The sequence below is a fragment of the Notamacropus eugenii genome, chromosome 2 (genome assembly GCF_028372415.1).
Source record: "Notamacropus eugenii isolate mMacEug1 chromosome 2, mMacEug1.pri_v2, whole genome shotgun sequence".
Classification (NCBI taxonomy): domain Eukaryota; kingdom Metazoa; phylum Chordata; class Mammalia; order Diprotodontia; family Macropodidae; genus Notamacropus; species Notamacropus eugenii.
Window position 1 is genome coordinate 346,129,473 of NC_092873.1, and position 20,879 is coordinate 346,150,351.

General features: G+C 35.9%; 1 protein-coding gene across 6 annotated transcripts in view; it reads right to left on the reverse strand.

Moving 5' to 3' along the window:
- EFCAB3 (EF-hand calcium binding domain 3) overlaps positions 1-20,879 on the reverse strand; it is a 481,176-nt gene that overhangs the window by 383,723 nt on the left and 76,574 nt on the right. For all 6 annotated transcript variants that reach the window (XM_072645908.1, XM_072645906.1, XM_072645907.1 and 3 more), the window contains 8 exons: positions 20,152-20,316; positions 17,452-17,523; positions 12,662-12,805; positions 8,229-8,300; positions 6,819-6,959; positions 5,867-5,938; positions 786-929; positions 232-303 (listed from right to left, as the gene is read on the reverse strand). In XM_072645908.1, coding sequence (XP_072502009.1) covers positions 232-303; positions 786-929; positions 5,867-5,938; positions 6,819-6,959; positions 8,229-8,300; positions 12,662-12,805; positions 17,452-17,523; positions 20,152-20,316 — 882 coding nt within the window. The remainder of the gene's footprint in view (positions 1-231; positions 304-785; positions 930-5,866; positions 5,939-6,818; positions 6,960-8,228; positions 8,301-12,661; positions 12,806-17,451; positions 17,524-20,151; positions 20,317-20,879) is intronic.

Consider the following 20,879-nt stretch of genomic DNA (forward strand, 5'->3'; position numbering starts at 1 on the left):
CCTTCCCTGACCTGAGAACCCATTCTATCTGAAACATTCATTGTGTAATCTAATCATGTCCTGTCCTTGTAACACTTTTTGTATTGTTATCTTGTATGACTATTTAACACTTTTACTGTTATATAACTTTTCTGAATTTATATCTTTTCTGCCCCAAGTAAATTTTAAACTAACTCATAGTTTTTAAAGTTGAGAAAATAAGAATGTTCCTATTTTGAAATTCATACTCACTTTGGCATTCTTCAAATTTTTTCATTGTAGTCAAGTTATTGATAAGGTTCTTTAAATTCACTGTTCCATCCTCTGACAAAGAGAAGATGATGATGAAGAAGGAAAACAATTTAGACATTCCAGTGAAGAGAAAAGTAGATCTATAAAATCAAGTCTACAAAGTACAGTTAAAGTATTGAGTAGACAAAGACTAAACTGAAAGTTATCCCCCAAACCAGCTTGAGAATTACTTGTTCCCATACCCTTGGTTTGTCACATTTTAAAACAAAAAAAAATTGTTTGTATTTTTAACAATGAAATACAGAAGCATTAGGTACAGGACACAAATCCAAATTGTTTTAAACTTAAGTAAATAACAAAGTTAACCTAAGAAAATCTCAAGATATAATATAGAGCTTAAGAATGAAAAGGATTTGGTCATGTCAATAAAATTAACTGAGCTTCCTTTAAAGAAAACAAAATCAACCAATAAGTAAATATGTGCACATAACCAACTAGTTGAGAGAAACTTCTATATGGGAATTATTGCATGTGGAACTGAAATAAATACTCACCACTGACACTGGTGGAATCCAATGCTTCCTGTATTTTTTCATCACTTAGGTGGATCCCCAGGACACGTAGCTTTTCCTGAAACTCAGGGATGATGTTTTCATCACTTTTGTGAATATTGATTTGACTAAGAGACTCTTTAACTCCTAGAAAGAGAAATTGTCATCATCATTAATCATCATCAAAACATAGAGACCTGGCTGAGGAGAAAAAAGTCATGTGGAAACAAGATGTGAGGCGTAATAGCATCCTTGCAGCGTTGTTACTGACATCATATTGCAGGTTCTTGCTTACAAGGAGCCCATATTACAATGAGGTAAGTTCAACAGCAAAACGTAATTACTGTATTCACACACACACACACACACACACACACACACACACACAACTAAGCCATGAACAGAGATGGAGACTGGACCTGTGTTTATGCTGATATGGGGAGTTCCTGGATGAAGAAGCTCCCTCTTAGCAATGCAGATCAGCACCTTCTCTGCAATTTATAGTTTCTGACAGCTGGCTGAGTCATTAGTCTAACTTTGTGCTGTCAATATGAGTCATAGGTAGGGCTTGGTACCAGATCTTCTTGGCTTCAAGGCTAACTCTCTAAAATACCTAAGAATAATCCCTGGAGTGAGGAAATTGAGGGAACTGGAGTACCAAGTAGTGGTGGGAATTGAGTGAACTGCCTAATTGCATCTTGTGATTCTATTCTGGAGCAACTCAGTCCTCTTAATATTCAACTATGCGTCTAGTCTAACTTCTGTCTTGTGAGAAAACTTTATTTGAACCTAGTCCTACATGACTGGGAAATTGGACCACCTTAATCAGTTGCTTTACTAAGACATCTTATCTAAGACTTAGGTTATGCTGACCAGAAATTCAGTCAGATTCAACGACTGACACAAGGAGTTTTCTCAGAATTGTAGTTCTTATCTGAAAACTCGTCCTGTACTTATTGTTCACTTCTTTCTTTGCATGTCCCTTTGACTGTATAAAGAAGCCTTGAGGGAGTGGGGTTCTTCTTTTCTGTTTTCAGAGAATTGTACCTGTTCACTCTCCTTGCTCCCAATCTGTCCTCCAATTAAAAATCACATTACCTAGAACTATATCCTACTTAATTCTTTTCTTTTAATTAATTGGACTTATTTGATTAACTGTTTTTAATGTATAAAAGTCTTTCTCTCCCTGCATTTAGGGTTGGAACGGACCTGGTCCCGATTCCTTGCACAATTTTGGCATGTATTGCTGGTAAATCTAAAAGCTGAGAAGCTCTAATCTTTGTTTCCTCAGTCATTTCCTCTTTCTTATTCCAGAACAGACTTCTGTCTGAACTCCATCAAAAGAAATGAGAACAAAATGTTTCAAAAAACCACGTAACACATCACTGTAGGTTGTGAAAATTTAGCATTACCAAATACTTAGTAAGACATAATCTTGTAGCCAGAGTCATGTATGATAAATTCACTGTTTTTATAACCTAACAAATAACTGATAACAAATGCTGATTCCAAAATATTCCTAAGAATTCAAAAAAATAATTTTACCAGAACTAGAACATTATCACAGACAAAATTGTTCCCTGCATTTGTCTGAACATAAAACTGCTCTATACAAAATTTTAAAATATTTTAATAGACACTATCACCAAATCCTCAAAATTCTAAGCTACACGGGTTAAAAAGCTTTCAAAATATAGAGACAAAGTGGAAGTAATTAAAATCATATGAGAACAGGAAGAAGTACATTATCATTGTCATCTCCAATCAAATGAGATAATATCCATAAAGCACTTATATAAAGCCTCCATAAATGCAATTCTTATTATCATTATCACCTCTGTCATGGTCTCCTACTGAAGAGGTCCCGATGATACTTCCAGATAGCAAAATGAAGATGTATTTATGTCCTAACACTTTTGTCCAGTTCCAAAACAACAGTCATTTTATCCACATGTGCAATAGTTTCCAGAACATAATACACTATGTTATAATATAACATATTATAATGTTATAATAATAATATTATTATAGCAAATATAATAATAATAGTGAACTATCTCAGATATGCTTCTATCTAAACTCCAACAGACTATATAATGGACTATTATAACTCCATTAGACGAAACATCAAAAATAATAATTAACGTATAGAGTTCTGAAATGTCCAAAGTACCTTACATACATTATCTCTTTTGAGCCTCATAAAACTCTTGTTGGGTAAATACTTTGGTTAGTTATTATAGATGACTAAAGTGAGACTTGCTGGGGTCCCACAACTGCTTTATGTCTGAAGTGGGATTTGAACTCAGTTCTTTCTAACTCCAGGTCCAGCATTTTATCTTCTACACCATAGTACCTTTTCACACAGAAACCTCATAGGAAAATCTAATGATGACAAGGAGAAGTTTGTGTTATTTCCCCTCTACATAAGGAAATCCAATCATACCTGTGAAGGAGCACTTGCCAGCATATAAGAGAGTGTGATACATTAAACTCACTTTCAATATTAAAGACATTAGAACATTCACAGGATTTCTTAGTTATTTCACTGAAAGATTCTATAGAACTAGCATATAGTAAATTACAAAGAGTCCTGCTCAATATCTATTTCACCAGAAGATATATCCTTAATTTGTCAGCAGGCATACTCTGGCATACTACTGATCCGGCCAATATCATTTCCCGATAGATTCTTGGGTAAAGTATGTGAAAGACAACACAGGACAGTTTTTCATTGAAGGCCCTTGGATAAGTTTGCCTTGTTTATTTTGTCCTTTAGTTCTGAAGTAAATTGAAATATAGATAGAAATTTACCTGGATTTCTATGGTCTGAACTTCAAACTATGCTTGACTTTATTTGTTGAATAAACAAACTCTTAATAGAGATTACACTATGTTCTGATCCAGGATGGTATCCATAAGACCTAATTGTTGATATGGCCTCTCAAAAAGTTATCTCTATTGTACTATTATCCTTGGGAGTAACTTATTCAGTTGATCAAGATTATTAGGACACTTAGATGGGCAGGTCTGGGTTTTTATCATTCAGAGATTAGTTTTCTGCCCTCTTTTCCACTCAGGTCAGCACAACTACATTTTATAACATATCCTAGTGTATCATAGGCCAATAGGTTTGATTTAGTAAGGGAAATTTATGCTTTAAAAGTCTTTTTATCTTATAATGAGATCCCCATCTCTGAACAGGAAGGTTAATTACACTGATTAGAGAGAGAGGGGTGGGGGGGCTCTCATTAGGACATTCATGTAAGTTCCTGGGAGTCGCACAAAAGAAAGAAAATCTAACAAAAACCTGCTATAAGGTAATCTTTGCTATGATACCATTCAGTTGGTTGCCTGGATATATAAGATTGTCATGATGGAATTATCTGTCCTCTGAAACATTATTTCACCTATTTTCTTTCCCACAAAATTAATATGGGGCATTACACATCTATATTTTTTATGAAGTAGGAATGAGGATAATAGGAAACCTTTCAGTTACAGTTATACAATACTACTTCAAATACTGCTTATAATTAAAATACTTGTTGAATGATTGTACATGTATGACCTATATCAGATTGTACACTGTCTTGGGGAGAAAGGAGGGGAAGGAGAGGGAGAAAATTTAAAACTCAAAATTTTATGAAAGTGAATGTTGAAAACTAAATGTAAATAAATAAATATTTTAGAATAAAATATTTATTAAAGCTTCACTGATAAGAACAGATCTAGAACTTCCAAGGAAGGAAATGAATTCTTCCTGTGTAATTTATTTCCACTTTCTCATTTCCCCTGTGTATATCTATATATGTACATTTGTGTGTTTATCTGAGTGCTGTATTTTACTCTTAATTGATAGCTGTTTTATTAGCAGCTACCGTTCCCTGGCATTTGCCTACAGAAGACCTTGTGTATAAAAGAGTTCTGGCTAAGGTAAGGAATAGGTAATGGGAACACAATATAGTGAAATTGAATGTTGAACCATTAGTCATTGATTCATGTTCTAATCTTAGACTAAATTAGACTAGAAACAAGACTGACTTATTTACTGAACCACCTATTGCTCTACCACAATGCCACCCCATCCAAACAATGGACAAATACATGCCAATGTTATTATAAATGAATGAGAGACCTAGAAAGAATGGTTTGATTTGATTCACTATTTCTTACCATTAACTGCCACCTTCTGGTGGATATAGGAGTACATATAGTCACCAACACACAGCTAGTTTAAAAAAAAATGCTTGTAACCAATTATAGCTAAATCTCCAATAGATACGATTGTATCATAATTTCATCATAATCATGATGATAAGTAAACCCCAATTTTGAGAAGTATATTTTGTGCTATTAAACTATAATCTTCCCAAGTGATATGAAAATTGGTTCTTTCTAACCCTACTTCCTCTGCATGTCCCTTCCTCTGGGACCTCTCTCCCCTAGAACATCATCACCTCTTTTGCTAGTGTTAGTACTATATCACAATTTATATTTCCACAATAGTGAATTTTGGAAGAAATACCTAGATGCTGAACAAATTCAAAGGGAATCCTACTATCTCGTTGATTTTTACAAAATACTTAAAGTGAGGAGTAGCATTGTACCTGGATTCAGTTTTTATGTCCTTGTCTTTCATTGTTGAAAGCAATCACTATATAATTTGTTTCAGTGTTATTGTCCCCTTTTCATGTGTTTTCCTCCCAGTTTCTTATTTGTTTGCATGCTAAACAGGCAGAGTCAAATAGCTATTTATTTGTACACATTTATAACTTTTTAAAACATGATTATAGAGACAGACCCAAAGTCAGGAAGATCTAGTTTTAATTCCTCTGATACATACTGGCTGTGCAACTCTGGACAAGTCATTCCACTCCTTAGTGTCCAAGGGAACCACCAGACAATAAATTGCAGACCAGGTATGGTTCTGCATTGGAAGAGGACATTTTCTCACTGGGAGTTCCCTGTTGCAAGGAAATCACACTTCTGGTCCCAAAACAGTCACTTAAAAACCCCATCAAGTTCCCTTGGAAAGACATAGGATAGAAATCTTTTTAAAAATAAAAACAAAACAAACTTACCAGAAGCTTCAGGGATCAACAGCACTTTGGATAAGAGTCCCATGTATTTAGATAAATCTACCTTGCCTTCTTCTGTAACAAGAAGCAAAATTCAGCTATAATAAATCAAACAATCACGCATTTCTTAAGTGCCTACTGGATAGCAAAGAGAACAAATCAGTCAATACTTAAATTAATGCTCACTATTCATTGGAAGGACAAAGACTGAAACTGAAACTTAAATACTTTGGTCACATAATGAGAAGATAGGACTCATTGGAAAAGACTGGTGCCGGAAAAGATTGAAGGCAAAAAGAGAAGAGGGAAGCAGAGGACGAAATGGATAGATTGTGTCATGGAAGCAATGAACCTGAACTTGGACAGACTTCAGGAAATAGTGGAGGACAGAAGAGCTTGGTGTACTATGGGCCATGGGGTCATGAAGAGTCAGAAGTGACTGAATGACTAAACAATCAAATATGTATGCCAGTCATTATGCTACAAGCTAGAGACACAAAGAAAAAAATGAACCTTGAGATCCAGATTCTTGACCTCAAGGATTTTATGTATTCCTTCCCATTCACTTTAATGGAAGCCTAGTCCTCCCCTAAGGACACTAAATCTCTTACACCCCTCTCTACTTTCCCAACTCATAGTCAAGTGAAAGGGAATATTTCTTGTTCTCCCAAACTACTTCCAGAGAGCTGTTTTACCACCATCCCTCCATGACTATACTGGCATTTTGTCCACTAAACAAAAGATAAGCTCTTTGAAGATTTTATCTAAACCATAACTCCCCCAGTACCTAGCACAGTGAGTGATTGACTATGTCTATAACAAATTTGTTGTACTGTTGCATTGGGTGATTCTAAAATCCAGTAAACTGTGTTTTGTGGTATTCATTCCAAATATAAAATTTTTTAAGAAAGCATCTTGCGTTTTCAAGGTTCACCAGAACATTATAAGTGCTTACCATTGGTAACCTCTGGTAACATTTGCTCAAGCACTTCACTTGCTGCATAAAGACCCTGTTGGGTCAATGAGTCCTTGAGTTCATCATAATCAATGATATTATCATGGAGATTTTCTAGACCAGAAGAGGCTAGCTGCAAAGCTGAAAACACATAACAAAGATAAATGGCCAGGTGACTGTAGTAGGTGTCAGTGGCAGCATTAGGGTCTGGCATATGCCATCAATTAAATTATATATGGTTTAAGACACACAACAGACATCTCACAACTATCTAAGAAATTGATTCAAGAGATGGAGATAAATATGTTTCAATGGAAAACTTTTGAGCTATAATCAAGTCTAGGGGAAACTGTTGACTCCCATATTGGAGTGCCATGTGTTGCCTCACAAGTGACCCTTAAAGCATGTGTTAGGAAAAAAATTCCACTATTAATTACTACAATGATGAAAAGTATTATACTCTCAGAAAACATTAAATGATATTACAATATAAGGGCAAAGCTAGTTTTAAATGTTCAGTAAGAAATTGATGAATAATACAAATATGTTTTGGCTCTCTCAGAGTACCAAGAATTAATGTACTTGCTAACAGTCACACAGAAATTGCCAACCACTTGATCTATTATCTTAAAATTGAAATCAATGGTTTCCAAAAATTCTGGGATATCCAAATCTATTGGAAAAGTTGAGCCAACAATTTTCTAAACTTGAGAGGGTCTTAAAAATAATTTATTTCAACCTCTCCTCCTACAGATGAAGTAACTGAGTGCATTTGCCCAAGGACACATATTTACTTCTAGGACCAGGAGAACCTAGGTTATCATAATTCCCAGTCCAATGATAGCTGTATTCTACCCACATAGGACTCATAATACTTATAGTCAATGTAAATTAAGTACAAAAAGTAATTCTATTGCTTAAAAAACAACAATTCAGTAAAAGCTAGAAAAATGTAGTTTCCTCATTCAAACCCTGTTCAAATCCTCCTCACTCCATGTTAAAGAAGTCTCTTTATAAATAGCACTTAGGAAATAAAATATAAAAATTATTTGATTCTCTTCTGAGTCCAGTTATGATTTTAAGCTCCTGTGTCAGGCTGCCTATTCTTCTGTGACTTAGGTTAAATGGATGATTTGTTATTCCCTAAACAAGTCCAAACTTTTATCCCTATTATCAATCTTTGCTGATGCTGCTAAATGAATGAAATGCCTTTTCCCTGGTCAAACTCGTAGCCAAACTTCAGGGATCAGCTGAAATTCTACCTGTATAATAAAGGCTTCTTTGATGCCAACCCAAGATGATGGAGAAGTACACAACTGGGATATTACAATAACTATTTTTAAGTAGACATTTCATGATGAAAAGTTCTCTGATGCAATACATTTTCTTCAAACTGCAATCTTCACTTACCTATGGAATCAGCAAACTCTGGAGTCTCTGTTAAAGCACCGATGAAATCTTTTAGCTCTACATTCCCACTCTCTGTAAGTAAAAAATTCGAAGGTATTGATATTCAAACACAGACCCCTATCAGAAGCCTTTTCATATTAGCTACTGCCTGGGTCTGCCTCTTCAATTTAATATTTCTAAGGTTTATTTTTTCCAACCAAGAGAAAGACTTTACATGTATCTCTACTAAATTTAAAACTGAAGAAACAATGGCTACAATCTTGACTTTGCGTTGTACTGGTTTTCTTAAATGAAATGATGCCTTTCCTACAGCTGCCCTTCAGTAACTTTTTGTAATAACTTCAAAAAGCTCAGCAATTTTTGGAGGGAAGTGGCTTTAATTTCTCGAGGCAGAGAAAAAATGAGACAGAGTGATAAAGAATTAATTATGGTAAATTAAATAAATTTTTGGACCTGGTTTAGGGTTTCTTTTGATAACCTCACTAGAGTATACTCATCAAGTGATTATCTAGCCTCCAAGGAAGAGTCACCTACCAATTCTTAGAGTAGTTCTTTCCACTTTGGAAGATAGTTTTAACTGTTAGGATATATTTCTCTGATATCAAATATAAACTTTTCTTTTTGCAACTTCTGTCCATTATTCTTGTATCTGCCCTTTGGGGTCAAATACAAGCTTAATTCCTCTTCCATGTGATATCCCTTCATATACTTGAGTACCGTTATCATGTTTCCCCTGTGTTTTCTTTTTTTCTAGACTATACATTCTCACTTCCCTTAATCAATCCTCATAGAACAGGAGCTAAAAACTCCTTCATAATCTTGTTTGCTTTCCCCTGAAAACTCTCTAGATGATCAATGTCCTTCTTAAAATGTGTGGTCCAGAACCCAATATGGTACTTCACATGAGAACTGATGAGGGCATGGTACAATGGGACTATTTACTCACTATTCCTAGAAACCATGTCTGTCCTAATGCAGCCCAATATCAAATTAGCTATTTCAAATGCTAGGTTTTACCACTGACTCACATTGAGTTTGCATTTCACTAAAACCTTCAGTCTTTTTTCAGGACAATGCCCGTCTAACGGTACTTTCTCTCCCATATGCTGGTCAAGTTTGTTTTCCATACTTAAGTAGACAAAAGTTTAAGACTTTATATTTGCTTCTACTGAATTTCATTTTACTTGATGTAACCCAGTGCTCTAGCCTGTCAACATCTTTGTGGATCCTGGCTGTACTTCTAGTACTCTAGCTGTCCAATCTAGCTTTGTGTCATCTGTAAATGTGATGACCATTCCATCTATGCCTTTACCCAAGTCATTGACAAAAATGTCACAAAGATGAGTCAAACATAGATCCCTATAGTACTCCACTAGAGACTTTTCTCATGCTGGCACTGAATTGGTAACAATTACTCTTTAGGTCCTGCCAACCAAACAGTTCTAAATCTATCTAAATGTATTATTGCCTAGTCTACATATTTTCATCTTCTCCAAAAAAAGTATGAGATAATTTATCAAGAGCTTCGTTAGGGTCTAAGTAAAGTGTGTTCATATTTCCCTCATCAACTAGTTTAATTATGCTGTCAGAAAAAGAAAATGAGATTCGTCTGGCATGGTTTGTTCTTGATGAAGCCAACTGACTCTTTGTAATCATTCTTCCCTGTTCTGGTGTTCATCACCCATCTCTTTCATGATCCATTCTAGAATCTTCCAAGAAATGAAAGTCAAACTCACTAGCCTATATAATTTGCTACCTCTAGACCAGGTGACTTGAACTCATCAAAGGCAAACTAGGTGCTCTCTTAATACTTCATGACATGACTTCTTAGATATTTTTGTTACATCATTTCTACTGCAAGGGTCATTTCCCTTGGCAGAAAAAAGCAAAGTAAGAATTAAACAGTTTTGCGTTTTCTTCATTGTCATTTATCATCCTCCCTTATGCCCCAAGAAAAGATACAGTACCTTACTTTATGCTCCTCTTTATTATATATTGAAAGAAAACTTTTTGTTGTCCTTAGTTTCTCCCAGCAGCCTCAGGTTCTGAGGTTCAGCATCACTGACACTATTTTTACAGGAACATGCGATATTCATAGTTACCATCTGTGAACCTGGGCTTGCTTCTACCATCTGTATTTTTTTAGTCAAAGTTGGTTGGTGAGTTCACTGTGCATCCACATCAGTCCCTTCAGACAAATCCCATTTTTCCTACTAATTGGAATTCTTCCCCTTGTCATAAAAATTTCCTTCTTGAGCATATCCCATCCCTCCTGGGCTGATTTCCATAGTAGTATTCTGTTCATAAGATCTTACCTATTTTTCCCTCTGAACCCTTTGAAATATACTTTATTAAACTCTAGGGTATACATCAGACCATATGCAAGGCAATCAGGAAATCATTACCTGTTCTGCTCTTGGCAGAGAGCTTCAGCAGTTGTCTAGATAATTGAATTCCATCACTACTATATCATCGTGTCTCTGGGTCAGCCTTGTGATCCATTTTCCAAGCTCCTCATCTATCTCCTCTTTTGTCCAGGTAGTCTGTACTACACACCACTGACATAATCGCTTGCTCCTCCCTCCATTGACAAATACTCTCCACAATGCTCCCCTGTATTAGTTTCTGGATTTCCTCACATGATTATATATTCTTGATATATGATGCTACCCTCACCTCCCTTTTTATCTATCCTGTTTCCTTTTAATGAAATACATCCATTCAGAGTCATGGTCCAGTCATCAGTTCCATTTCATGAAGCTTCACTGATATGAGGTTAAGTTTGTCTCCTTGAGTTAGGACCTCTTCTGTTTTTTATTTATTATCAAATCAGTGGTGGCCATGGGTTTTTGCTACTGGTCGCCATCTTGAATTTTATCTCCTGTGACCTTTTGGCTATCTCAACTCTTAGTCTTCTTTCTTCATTGCTGCTATTCTCTATCGCATCTAGTTTAGCATGTATGTAAATGTATATACATATATATTATATATATGTGTGTGTATGTATGTATATTTTATATATACACATATGTACATACCAAATATACATATATATACACACACACATACACATACTTATAGGCAGTCTTCTCCCTCTTCATAATTTTTTAATTTAAAGACATTTTTTATTTGAAAGACACCCAGAAAATATATTGTTGCTAACCTTTGTTGGGTATATTCCATTTCTGACCAGGAATCTGTCATCCTTATATCTTAAGCAATGACTCAGCTATCTACATCCCATTCTCAGACACCATATTCTTAGCCAGCTTTTCACTTCCCAAATCAACTTTTCTCTTCTGCTTCCCCTGGCTTCAGTATGCAGCAGCCAGGAAAACATGACATGTGCTCCTGGGGTCTTCAGTTGTTTGCCCAAGTCTTCCTAATTGTTGGCAGTATTTTTACCTTTCTGGTAATATCATTGACTATCCATGTGAATAACCAGAAGTGAATCACTCTCCATATGTTTTGATAAGTTTCGGAAAAGTTCTCTATAATGTCTTCGACATATGCTCCAGAAAGAGGATAGACTTCTCTTTTTTTCTCTTTTGTTGTTATCAGGTCAACAAATGGTACCTTGGTCCACCCCACCCCCCCAGGCAGGTAATCACCAACCACTACTAACCGTTCTTTCTTCTTCTCACCCTGTGTCACTTCCATGCTTTCCTTTTCCTTAATCATCTCAAATCCTCCCACAATTTTCTCGCACAGAAACCAAACACAGAATCCAGAGATAATACCTGTTGTCTACAAGTCACTAGATAAGTTTCCCTCCTTTCACAGGTATAATATTTGGATCAGAGTCTGCCTAACCTTCTTCTCTTGCCATTATGCCAGGAGACTTCAGAATATGTGGTGATGATGATGATGTTCTCTCAAGGAACTTAATTTACCATTCTTCAATACCATCATTTACCTGGGTTTTTATGAATATTCTCTTCTGGTTCTTCTACCTGTCCAGCAAGTCCTTCTAAGTTTCCTTTACTAGATTATCATCTATAACACTCCTTCTAATTTAATTATGCCCTAAGGTTCATAAAGTCTCTTACTTCATTTAAAACATAGTTTTAATATCTTTCATATGAAACCTTTCCTGATACCCATAAACTGCTAGTACCTCCCTGTTAAACTACCTTGTACATATTTGTATTTATTCACTTTATCTTTATATTGTATATGTACTTAAACATGTGCTTATTGTTTCCCCATTAGAATGGAAGATCCTTGCAATAAAGATTGTTTCATTCTTTGTATTTGTATCCATAGTGATTAGCACAGTGCCTTGTGGATTGAATGAGGAAGCGAATGACTCGGGAGTACTCACATGGAAGAAATTATAAAGCCATCAAAATACCAAAGTTAACCTTATGAAGAATCATCCTAACAGCTTCCTGCAAAGAAATAATACAGAACTCCATTCTAGGAATGCTCACCATCAGTGGCACAAGTTGCAAAGACTTGATCCAAGTTTTCCTTTGGTAAATTGATATTAAAACTAGCCAGGGCTTGCTTCAGGACTGGAACACCAATCTTTCCATCTTCCAAATGTGTAAAAACATCAACACCCGTTTTCACAGCTACAAGGAGAAAGAACACAAGCAAAATATCATCTGATGACTAGAGATGCCCATGGAAAGTATACAAGAAAAGTTTTTTATTTCTAATTTTTTATTAAGTTCACAACAGGTGAATTACCATGCCAATAAATATTGTAAGAACCAAAACTGTGAACCAATGCAGAGTATGGTATGCAAAATCTAAAAAATGATATACTAGAAGAACAACAACAAAAGCTAAACATTGGGCAATTATGATGACTGAGCTTGGCTCCAGTAAAGAGATACCTCCCAGGATTTCTGCCTAAAGATGGGAATGGGAAAAGTTATAGAGAAGCCCACTTTTTCCACATGAATCCCAGAAAATAACTGAAGGACCTCAGAAAGACCAATGATAAAGAAAACCAAGGGAAAAAAATAGAAGCTCTTCTATTCATTGTAGAACTGTACCAAAAGACTGGAGGAGTCAAGGAAAGGAGTTCAACCCAGCAAGACCTGAAATCAGTCAGTGCTCTGAAGAGAGGGTGGTATAAACTGGCCTGAACTTTAATAATGGGAGTCCTGAAGTCAAATCAAAGCTCTGATGTGGCAGAACAAAAGAGGAGATAGAGCCAGCCCCAGCAGGTTCCTATACAGGAAGACAGGAGATTGCTATGCAAGCCTTGGAACACGGGGAGCCACAGCATGAAGAAAAGGGCCAACTCAGCATCTGGGTACCAATGCCAGGGGTCTGTGCAGGAAGCCAATATCCAACTAGGCCCCCTCATAATCACAGTAGGGGATAGATTAAGAAGATTCTTTAATAGTATTTTTAAACTTTTTTTCCATTTACATGTCAAGACAATTTTTAGCATTCATTTTTATAAGATTTTGAGTTCCAAATTTTCCTTCCTCCCTCCATCCCTGCACTCCCCTCTTCTGAAAATGGTAGGGAATTTGATATAGGTTATACATGTGCTACCTTAGAAAACATTTCCATATTAGTTACAGTTGTGAAAGAAGAAAGATCAAAAAGAGAAAAAACACCAAAGAGTAAAGTAAGTGAAAAAATATGCTTCGATCTGCATTCAGAATCCCTTAGTTCTTTATCTGAATGTGGATAGCATTTTCTTTCATGAGTCCTTTGTACTTGTCTTGGATCACTGTGTTGCTGAAAAGAGCTGAGTCATTCATAGCATATCATTATACAACATTGCTGATACTGTGCACAATGTTTTCCTGGTTCTGTTTATTTCTCTTTGCATCAGTTTGCACAAATCTTTCCAGGTTTTTCTGAAATCTGCCTGTTCATCATTCCCTATTGTACAATAGTATTCCATTACATTCCTGTGCCACAACTTGTTTGACCTTTCCCCAATTGATGAGCACCCCCTCAGTTTTCAATATTTTACCATCATGAAAAGGGCTGCTATAAATATTTTTGTAAATGTGGGTCCTTTCCCCTTTTTTATGATCTCTTTGGGATACAGACCTGGTAGTTGTATTGCTGAATGAAAGAGTATGCATAGTTTGGTTGCCCTTTAGGCATAGTACCAAACTGCTCTCCACAAAGTTGGATCAGTTTACAACTCCACCAACAGCACATTAGTGTCCTAATTTTCCCACATCCTCTCTAATATTTATCATTTTCCTTTTTTGTCACATTAGCCACTCTGATAGGTATGAAGTAGTACCTCAGAGTTGTTTAAACTTACAATTCTCTAATCAAAAGTGATTTAGAGCACTTTTTCACATGCCTATAGATAGCTTTGATTTCTTCATCTGAAAAGAGCCTGTTCATATCCTTTGATCATTTGTCACTTGGGGAATGGCTAATATTCTTATAAATTTGTCTCAGTTCTCTATATATTTGAGAAATGAGGTTTTTTTCATAAACATTTGCTATAAAGATTGTTTCCCAGATTTCTGTTCTCCTTCTAATCTTAGTCGTATTGGTTTTGTTTGTACAAAAACTTTTTAATTTAATATAATAAAAATTATTGATGTTACATTTGTAATGCTCTCTACCTCTTGTTTAGTCATGATTTCTTTTCTTCCCCATAGATATGACAGATAGACTATTCCTTGCTCTTCTAATTTGCTTACGGTGTCACCCTTTATGTCTAAATCATGCACTCATTTTAACCTTATTTTGGCATATGGTGTGAGATGTTGGTCTATTTCTATACCTAGTTTGTATCCTATTATTTTCCAGTTTTCCCAGCAGTTTCTTGTCAAATCGGCAGTTCTTATCTCAAAAGTTACTGTCTTTTGGTTTCTCAAACATCAGGTTACTATGGCCATTGACTACTATGTCTTGTGTATCTAATCTATTCCACTGATTCACCACTCTATTTCTTAGCCAGCACCAGATAGCTTTGATGATTTACTGCTTTATAATATAGTTTGAGATCTGGCATTGCCAGGCCACCTTTCTTGGTATTTTTTAAAATTTCCCCTGATATTCTTGACCTTTTGTTCTTCTAGATCAATTTTGTTATGCTCTATAAAGTAATTTTTTGGTAGTTTGATATGGCACTGAATAAGTAAATTAGTTTAGTCAATATTGTTGTTTTTACTATATTGGCTTGGTCTACTGGGAGCAGTTGATATCTTTCCAATTGTTTAGATCTGCCTTGTGGAAAGTGTTTTATAATTCTGCTCATATAGTTCCTGGGTTTGTCTTGGAAGGTAGACTCTCAAGTATTTTATGTTGTTTACAGTTGTTTTAAATGGAATTTCTCTATCTCTTGCTGCTGGGCTTTGTTGATCATATAAAGAAAGGCTCATGATTTATGTGGGCTTATCTTATATCCTGAAATTTTGCTAAAGTTATTAATTATTGCAAATAGTTTTTTAGTCAGTTCTCTAAGCACACCCTCTTATCATCAGCAAAGAATGATAGTTTTGTTTCCTCATTGCCTAATTTAATTCTTTGATTTATTTTTCTTCCCTTATTGCTGTGGCTCACATTTCTAGTACTATAATGAATAATAGTGGTGATAATGGGCATCCTTGCTTCACCCCTGATCTTACTGGGAAGACTTCTAGTTTATCCTGCTTGCTAATATTTTAAATAGATACTCCTTATCATTGTAAGGAGCACTCCCATTATTCCTATGCTTTCCAATGTGTGCTGTATTTTGTTAAAAAGCTTTTTCAGTATCTATTGAGATAATCATATGATTTCTATTGATTTTGTTATTAATATGGTCAATTATGTTGACAATTTTCTTAATATTGAACCAACCCTACATTTGTAGCATAAATACCACCTGGTCATAGTGTATAACCTTTGTTACACATTGTTCTATTTGTCTATTTTCTTCAAAATTTTTACATTGATATTCATTAGGGAAATTGCTCTATAATTTTCTTTCTCTGTTTTAGCTCTTCCTGGTTTACATGTCAGCACCATATTTGTGTCATAAAATGAGTTCAGTAGGAGTCCTTCTTCACCTATTTTTCCAAATACTTTATATAGTACTGGAATTAATTGTTCTTTAAATGTTTGGTAGAATTCACTGGTGAATCCATTTGGCCCTGGGGATTTTTCCTAGGGAGTTCATTAATGGTCTATTTATTTCCTTTTCCTGAAATAGGGATTAACAAGATTCTTATTAGAAAGTCAAGACACTGAAGTTTCTGAAGGGAAAAAAGAAACAGAATTTGGTGTTCCTCTTCTGAGGGAAGAATTATTTCCATCTCTTATCTTAATGGGACCATTTCAAAGGGGTAGCAAATCACCATCCCACAGGAATATTTGGGATATCAGGAAAATGGGCAGAGGACTGATGTATGCCACTTGATTACAAGGGAGTGCTTGGGAGCTTTGAACAAGAAGTATAGAGAGATTGAAGCTTACCTTGTGGTATGTTTTGAGTGTGAACTGAAGAATGAAAGTAAGAGCAATTTCAGATTAAATGAATGCAAAAACGATATAGTTTTGGAGTGGCCTGAGAAAGGCAAGCAAGACAGAGCTTGAGTCCATGGTAGTAGGTTTCACATAGCTCTTGACAGGTAAAAACATAGCAGCTATAAGGAATGAGAGCAATTAAATTTGAAAAGAGTCTTTGGCATTAAGTTTAGGAGTAGATCAACAAAGACAAGTAGAATGGGTGAGAACAGAGCTTAGGAACCCTTGAAGCAAGAAGACGCCATAAACTGGCTTCCTTTGTATGGGCATTGTGGTCTATTCATGAGAATAGATTTTGAGCCTAGTTGCTATTTCTCACACACACAATGTACAAATTAGTAAGAAAGGTTGGAAAGACAGATTTTGCCAGTACCCTCAATCTGAATTATGGGCAGATGAGTTTTGCCTTTGAGCTTCCATTTTGAACAGAAATTGTCCAAGGTAGTAATGGGTGACCAAACCATCCTAAAAGAGTCAAATATATTGAATGGTTCCTCATAATTCATTGTAATGGGATTTGAATTAGACAAATAATAATCTGTTCTGTTCACCTACTATTCCTTGAGTTAGATGCTTTAAGCAAGTATCACTGTCCTCCTGAACAGGTAAGAAAACAGAAAATCAAAGAGAAAGCAATCACTCACCCAGGTGACTGGTGGAAAATATTATAAATTAATATTCTTGATCCTGACCCAACTTAAATGGCAAAGATATATCCAATAACCAGGGTTTTCCCCCAGTTGCTACATTTTCTATATTATGAACATATTACCATCTTTCACAGGAAGTTTCTCACTCCGAGACATGGCTGTCATAAATACGTTGAATTTATCTCTCTCTGCACCTAGAAGACAAATTGGAGATTATTAAAGCAAAAAAGATTGAAGTACAATTATTACCAGGCATAGAAGAAAACTATGGAATTTATTCTACAGAAGTTGAGGGAACATGGCAGAATGGCAGAAGACTGGGTTTGGAATCAAGGAAATCTAGTTCAAATTGTATCTCACTAGGCTACATAACCATGAGCAAGATAACTCATCTTCTCATTGATTCCCAAAAAGCTCTTAAAGACTCTTAAAGTGCTAGATGAGTTGCTAATCTGTATTTTAGAAAATTTCCTCATGCAAATAAAATCACAGGTCTAGACAAATATATGCATATTTAATTGTAAAACTTTTAAAGAGTGGTTTAAGCTAAAAGATAGTAAAATGAGGTTAGTATAAGAAGCTCAACTGCTTATTGCTACAATAGCCCATCTCTTTAACACCAATTATTCTCCCACTGATCATCTAGGTCTACAAAACATAGAATACCATGATCTCAGAATAATTAAAATTATGTGCAGTGTGGTGAGAGGATGGGGGTGGGAGGGAGATGTAGTTATCAGGTTAATTAGTAATCAACTGATTTTCCTCTAGCCCAGTAGAACCACAGCATATTCAGCAGGATACATGCCTTGTATTTGAGGAAGGAGACAGTTCTGAAAAGAATGAGTTCTGGCAGTGTAAAAGAGAGCCAACTAAGGGAGAAGAGAGGGAATGTTTCTCTCCTCCCTCCTCCCATGACATCTTGTAGCAGAGATGCTCACCTACCAGGAGAAAGCACACCCTACAGGAAGCAAGCCCAGGGAACCTAGCGGACATGCCTATCAGAGATATTGCATACAGGGGGAGCAACATGAGAGTTCATGCATGAGAGGCATGATTCACCTTGCCCTCATATGTTCCTGATAATGTTTAATATAAAATTTTGGAATAATGTTTTTGCTCTCTCTGAAGCAAACTCAGAGAATGCCTCTTCCTATGTCAACAAAAGCCCGCCAGGGCTGACTTAACATTCCTTAAGAGACCTTTAACCTAAGACATTATCTTGAATAATGGGACATTTTTCCATATCTTAATATTTGTAGACGTACTATGTTATGGCGTGTTTATGGTAAAGAAAACACAGACATCTTGGGTTGTAATTTCTATGTGAAACTTTGTCAAACTCTGTTATCTTATTGTATTTACAAGCTATGCAATTAAGAAATTCCTTTCTAACGGTCTAGTTAGTCACTTATGGAGATCATAAATCTGAAGGACACAGAACACTTCTTTGTCCTAAAAACATATTTAAGGCTGCCCAATTCTTTGTATCGGTAGCCAGAACATTTCTGGCTCCATAATGCATTATGTTACCGTTTTCTTTAATAGGGAATTGATTAATTAATTAATTAAATCATAAAATGTATGTATTTAGCCTGTTGCCTTTTCTTTAACCAAGTTTTCAGGTCAACATTCCCTACTAGTGTGCTCTTTGTGTATACCCATCCTTCCCACTCACTGTATGTGGTTGTGAGAGAATGCACCCAGGTTTACAAAGTAAATGTTTTGTAGCTACCATTCTCAAGGATGGTAAACTCAGTAAATATCTCTGCTTTGAGTTAATTGTGTGTACTGATTGACTGTTAAGGGTAAGAACACCAGTAGAGATTTATGTATGAGCAGAGTTTTAGGAGTATAGATCCACAAAGTATTTTGAAATTGCCTCCCCGCACATATACACAACTTGTTTCCTCTTAGGGTTTACTTAGCCCTAGGACCCTAAGAGAATTTGAAGATAGCTGTAGTATCATGGTCTGTATCTAGGAACTTAGATCTGCTAGTAGGAAAGTAGATTGGAGTGAGTTACGTAATCCAGAGAAAAAGGGGGACTATTCACATGTCTTGGTAGGAGGTGTGAGGCTCTTGCACAGTCTGGGTTTTGCTACATATACTGTGCAAACCTCAATAATATCTTTTTTGTTGTATTTCACTCACAAAAGCCCTCTGAGGTTAGTGCAACAGGCGTTACTGCCCCAATTTTACAGAAAAGAGATTAAATGCTTTCCCCATGACTCCCAAGAGGCAGAGGTAGAATTCAAACATAGCTCTCTTCTGATTGCAAATCCAGTATTCTATCGACTGTATCAGATTGCCTCCTGGTCAAGTCCATCACCATAGCTTTCCTGCTTACTGATAGCTGTGAGAAAAGTGTATATTATTTTATTCTTAAATTGCCTTTAATTTGAAGATACCATAAAACTATTCAAACCTCCTTGAGAGGAGTAAAAAAGGAAAAAGAGAATAGCTTATCCACTCTGGAAATGAAATTCATCCTCTCTGAAATACTGTAGATGCTAAACAGTCACACACCATACCCCTGGAAGCTAGGGAGTCAACTTTGGAGGCTATGTGGTGATCATATAAGAACCTCATGACAACATTAACTACCTTGAAGGGGGGTGCAGCATAGACTTGTCTCATTCCAAATGTGCTCCATATAAAACAATTTTAGAGCAAGTTTGCAGTGCTGTTTAAGAATGGTGTAGCTGAGGCTTTATTAAGCATTTAACAAAGTACTACAAAATACTTGGGAGGAAATGGCCAGTCCCACCATAGCACCTCTTCTCCCACTTCAAAAATTGGTTGGTACTTGATCAACTCACCTTCAAGAAGAGGAGCACCGATTGCTTCCTGAATTGCTTGATCAGATAATGGCATTCCCGTGGATTCCAGACCATATTTGTGCTGAAGTACATCCATATATATATCTTTTATAGGCAGAGGAACTGTTTTATCCTGGGCCATTGTGTTGATGGTCTCTTTCAATGCTACCCACAAAATTAAAGTAATTCAGAATAGATGAACTGTTTCATTTATGGGGCTAAACAAAATTAATATTTTTGAATAGCTTTTCTCCTACAAAACAAGTACTTCACTAGTCAAGCTTTGCAGTAATTCAGCTGTGCTTAACAAATAAAAAGTTTTAAATGTCTTTGTGAATTTTTAAGTTCTTCCTTGCAAATAAAGAGAAAATGTTTTTTAAACGTAGCTTTTTGTAACTGAATACTCAAGATATCAAGGCTTTCTTCAGTGTTTTTTCAGTTTCTAGGGTTAGTCATTCTTACACATTAAACTCCGTATTTAGGATCTTTCACCTTATTTTGCCCAGAACCAGGACACCAGCTCACTTCCCAGACAGCTCCAAATCATGCTGCTTACACTGGAGCCTAGTTCCCTGACTCCCTCTCCCACTGGGATTTATACTCTGCCTCTGGGACCCAGGACTCAGACAGGAGAACCAAAGAGAGAAAAGAGCGTGTGTCAAGCATGTGAAGGTAGGTAACAGTGTCAAATGGTGCAGAGAGGTTGTGCAGGATAAGGATTAAGGACA